This window comes from Eretmochelys imbricata, chromosome 23 (genome assembly GCF_965152235.1).
Source record: "Eretmochelys imbricata isolate rEreImb1 chromosome 23, rEreImb1.hap1, whole genome shotgun sequence".
NCBI lineage: Eukaryota > Metazoa > Chordata > Testudines > Cheloniidae > Eretmochelys > Eretmochelys imbricata.
The window spans coordinates 14937865-14942828 of NC_135594.1; the positions used below are offsets into that span (position 1 = coordinate 14937865).

At 70.3% G+C, this 4964-nt stretch overlaps 1 protein-coding gene across 1 annotated transcript; it reads left to right on the top strand.

Moving 5' to 3' along the window:
* Position 1: 1 nt before the first annotated feature.
* Positions 2-4736, top strand: LIN7B (lin-7 cell polarity scaffold B; the record flags this gene model as incomplete). The annotated part of the gene is given in 5 exon segments (XM_077840189.1): positions 2-189; positions 1923-1992; positions 1994-2103; positions 2981-3028; positions 4580-4736. Coding segments are annotated over 5 exon segments (573 nt in total), but the record flags the coding sequence as incomplete, so codon positions are not given.
* Between the last annotated feature and the right edge of the window lie 228 nt (positions 4737-4964).

Consider the following 4964-nt stretch of genomic DNA (forward strand, 5'->3'; position numbering starts at 1 on the left):
GGTGGCGGCGTTCGCGGCGAGCGAGGGTCACGCCCACCCCCGGGTGGTGGAGCTGCCCAAGACGGAGGAGGGGCTTGGCTTTAACATCATGGGGGGCAAGGAGCAGAACTCCCCCATCTACATCTCCCGCGTCATCCCCGGTGGCGTCGCCGACCGGCACGGGGGGCTCAAGCGGGGGGACCAGCTGCTGTCCGTTCAACGGCGTGGTGAGCAGGGGGACTGTGGGGGGTGGCGGGGGAGGGGACTGGGAGGGGGACATGTGGGGGGGTGATGGGGGACCAGCATGGGGGGGCACTGGGGAGGGGACATGGAGGGTTGATGGGGGGCACTGGCATGGGGGGGCATCGGGAGGGGACATGGGGAGTGTGGGGGTGCACGGGAGCGGACACGGGGGGGCGCAGGGGGTCTGGCGTGGGGAGGACACAAGGAGGGGACGGGGGGCTGGCGTGGGGGGCACCGGGAGGGGCCATGGGGAGTGGGGGGGTGCACGGGAGCGGACACGGGGGGGCGCAGGGGGTCTGGCGTGGGGAGGACACAAGGAGGGGACGGGGGGCTGGCGTGGGGGGCATCGGGAGGGGACATGGGGAGTGTGGGGGTGCACGGGAGGGGACACGGGGGGGCGCAGGGGGTCTGGCGTGGGGAGGACACAAGGAGGGGATGGGAGGCTGGCGTGGGGGGCACCGGAGAGGGGACATGGGGAGTGGGGGGGGTGCACGGGAGCGGACACGGGGGGCACAGGGGGTCTGGCGTGGGGAGGACACAAGGAGGGACGGGCGGCTGGCGTGGGGGGCACCGGGAGGGGACATGGGGAGTGGGGGGGGTGCACGGGAGGGGACACGGGGGGGCGCAGGGGGTCTGGCATGGGGAGGACACAAGGAGGGGGACGGGGGGCTGGCGTGGGGGGCACCGGGAGGGGACATGGGGAGTGGGGGGGTGCACGGGAGCGGACACGGGGGGGCGCAGGGGTCTGGCGTGGGGAGGACACAAGGAGGGGACGGGGGGCTGGCGTGGGGGGCATCGGGAGGGGACATGGGGAGTGTGGGGGTGCACGGGAGGGGACACGGGGGGGCGCAGGGGGTCTGGCGTGGGGAGGACACAAGGAGGGATGGGAGGCTGGCGTGGGGGGCACCGGGAGGGGACATGGGGAGTGGGGGGTGCACGGTAGCGGACACGGGGGGCACAGGGGGTCTGGCGTGGGAGGACACAAGGAGGGGACGGGCGGCTGGCGTGGGGGGCACCGGGAGGGGACATGGGGAGTGGGGGGGGTGCACGGGAGGGGGACACGGGGGGGGCGCAGGGGGTCTGGCGTGGGGAGGACACAAGGAGGGGATGGGGGGCTGGCGTGGGGGGCACCGGGAGGGGACATGGGGAGTGTGGGGGGTGCACGGGAGCGGACACGGGGGGGGCGCAGGGGGTCTGGCGTGGGGAGGACACAAGGAGGGGGACGGGGGGCTGGCGTGGGGGGCACCGGGAGGGGACATGGGGAGTGGGGGGGGTGCACGGGAGGGGACACGGGGGGGCGCAGGGGGTCTGGCGTGGGGAGGACACAAGGAGGGGATGGGGGGCTGGCGTGGGGGGCACCGGGAGGGGACATGGGGAGTGGGGGGGTGCACGGGAGCGGACACGGGGGGGCACAGGGGGTCTGGCGTGGGGAGGACACAAGGAGGGGACGGGCGGCTGGCGTGGGGGGCACCGGGAGGGGACATGGGGAGTGGGGGGGTGCACGGGAGGGGACACGGGGGGGCGCAGGGGGTCTGGCGTGGGGAGGACACAAGGAGGGGACGGGGGGCTGGCGTGGGGGGCACTGGGAGGGGACATGGGGAGCAGGGGGGTGCAGGAGGGCTGGGGGGGGCGGCGTGGGAGGGGACATAGGGGTGACGGGGGGCTGAGCGTGCGGGGGCCGCGCCCTGACCCCCGCGTAGTGCGTGTGGGGGGCAGAGCGTGGAGGGGGAGCAGCACGAGAAGGCCGTGGAGCTGCTGAAGGCAGCGCAGGGGGACGGTGAAGCTGGTCGTTCGCTACACGCCCAAGGTGCTGGAGGAGATGGAGGCCCGGTTCGAGAAGATGCGCACGGCCCGCCGGCGCCAGCAGCATCCCAGCTACTCGTAAGGGCCCCCCCGCGCCCCCCCAGTGCCCCCCCAGAACGCCCTGCGCCCCCCCGTCCCCCCAGAACACCCTGCGCCCCCCCAGTGTCCCCCCAGAACGCCCTGCGCCCCCCAGTGTCTCCCCGCAGCCCCCAGAACACCCTGCGCCCCCCCAGTGTCCCCCCAGAACGCCCTGCGCCCCCCGTGTCTCCCCGCAAGCCCCCAGAACACCCTGCGCCCCCCCAGTGTCCCCCCAGAACGCCCTGCGCCCCCCGTAGCCCCCAGAACACCCTGCGCCCCCCCCAGTGTCCCCTGTGCCCCCAGTGTCCCCCCAGAATGCCCTGCGCCCCCCCAGTGTCTCCCCGCAGCCCCCAGAACACCCTGCACCCCCCAGTGTCCCCTGTGCCCCAGTGTCTCCCCACACCCCCATTGTCCCCTGCGCCCCCCAGTGTCCCCCAGAATGCCCTGCACCCCCCGTGTCTCCCTGCAGCCCCCAGAACGCCCTGCACCCCCCCAGTGTCCCCCTGTGCCCCCAGTGTCTCCCGCACCCCCAGAATGCCCCTGCCGGTGCCAACAGCACCCCAGCTACTCGTAAGGGCCCCCGCGCCCCTTTGTACCCCCCAGTGTCCCCCATGCCCCCCAAACCCTCTGTGTCCCCCTGTGGCCCCCAAACACCCTGTTGCCCCCCAGAACCTCCCGCCACCTCCGGAAGCCACACAGCTACTCGTAAGGGCCACAGAGCCCCCATCCCCTCCAGAATCCCCCCAAGCACCCCAGCTACTCATAAGGCCCCCCAACCCCCCAGTGCCACGAGCAGCACCCCAAAAAATCCCTCTGTGCCCCCCAAATCTGCTTTGCTTCCCTGGTCTGACGAAAGCCCACTCTGTTCTCTCCCCAGGTCTCTGGAGTCGCGGGGGATAGCGTCCGTCTCGTCCCACGCTGGGAGGTCGGGGGCCCCCAGGCCCAGCCCCCCAAAGATTCCCCCCCCTCCCCCCCCCAGTTTTCGTGTGTAGCTGGGTCTATTTATCCGGCCCGCGCCGGCCCCCACCGTGAACCGTATTTATTCCCTTATTTAAAGCTGACCCCTGTGTGTGAGCCGGGGTGAATCCGCCCACCGGCCAGGCTCCGCGAAACGACCCCCAAGTTGGTGGGGGGCGGTGAGGGGCATCCTGGCTTAGGGGCGGGGAAGGGGAATGCTGGAGAAATTCACTCCCCCCCCCCGCCCCAAACCACTCACCTTACAGGATTCTCCTTCACTTCCTGTCCCAAATTCTTGTGCATCTTTGCCCCCGCGCCCCACCCCAGAGGGGCTGCGTTCCAGCCTGTTAGGATGCAGTTCCGTGAGTGGCCACCAGGTGGCGACTTTGCTGCTTGACTGGGGGGCGGGTGCGACAATGACAGTGGGCTTCATGGTGCGTTGGGTGTTGGTGCCCCTCACTCCCGACCCGCAGCCCCCGGCTAGCCTGGCCCTGGCCTTTCCAAGGCAGGGGGAACAGAGACGTGGGGGGCTGGGCTCCCCTCCCCTCCCCTCCCGCCTCCCAGATGGGCTGGGGGGAGGGGGGGCGCGGGAAATGACCTTGGGAATCGGGGACACGCCCCTCCCCCAGGAGTGAGTCACCCCCTCAAGTCAGTGTTTCTGGTTTGGCTGCTGGGTCTGCCAGGGAAAGACGGGGGTGAAATTCCCAGAGAGGGAGTCAGAGGGTGGGGGCTGGGAGCCAGGACTCCTGGGTTCTCTCCCCAGCTCTGGCAGGGGAGTGGGGGTCGAGTGGTTAGAGCAGTGGGGGCTGGGAGCCAGGACTCTTGGTTCTCTCCCCAGCCCTGGGAGGGGAGGGGGGGGTCCTAGTGGGTGGACTCCCACTCCCCCGCCCCTGCTGTCCGTCCCTCCTCTCCCCTTGCCGGGAACGTTCGTTGCCCTTTGCCGTGGCTCCTGATTGTGCGGGGGGAAAGGGGGCTCCTGAGCGTGAATAAAGCGATGCGAGTGAGTCTGCGAGGTGCGTGTCTGTGTCCTTTGTGCCTCGGCCCCGGCGCTGGGGCTCCAGTCTCAAGGAGGACGGTGGTAAATTGCAGAGGGGCCGGAGAAGGATGCGAGGGCCGGAAGACCTGCTTGGATGCTGGACAGATTCAGGCGGGGAAAAGAGGGGGATTGACCCCCACGACCCGATCCGCCGGGGACCTGATCCCTGGGGAGACAAGCCGGCTCCCCCCAGTTGGCGACATTTCCGGGGCACCGGCTCTGATCTGGCCCCAGGGCTGGGGGGACTGGCTGGCTCAGGGGGGCAGGAAGTGGGACATGAGAGTTGGCTGAAAGCCGGGGGAGGGGGGTTGCTCCTGAATTCATGGGCTCCCCCTCCCTGCAATGCTCGGATCGATCTGGAGTCCAAGCCTGGCCCTCCCCACCACCGTGGTGGCTTGTCCCTGCCTCGCATCCCCGGCCTGGCTTTGGCGATGCCTGGAACAGCTGTCACGGATGGACGCAGGTTTGCTCCTGCATTTATAGATGGCTGCTGCGGTCCGATGCAGCTCGCAGGCCAGATGCCGCCTTTGCATCCGCACCGGGTGAGGTGTGGGCTATGTTTTGGCCCGTTGCAGATTTCAGGGTGGCACGATGGGACCGCATGGTGCAGGTTGCGGTTGGTTGCAAGCTCCTCGGGTAATGCATGGCCTTCCCAGCGGGCCGAGTTGCACGTTGGAGCGTTGCATGGATTGCTGCATTTTCTCCCCCGGGGCTCTCCTGCCCCGGTGAACTGTGATGCGACGGCGCCTGGGTGAACCCGCTGCTCCACGTTGCCGCCAGTTGTCGCGTCTTTCTGGGGCGGGGCAGTTTGCTGCCCTGCCGGCTTGTTCTCTGGGGTGTCTCTGCGGCTTCTGGCATTGCTGTGGGC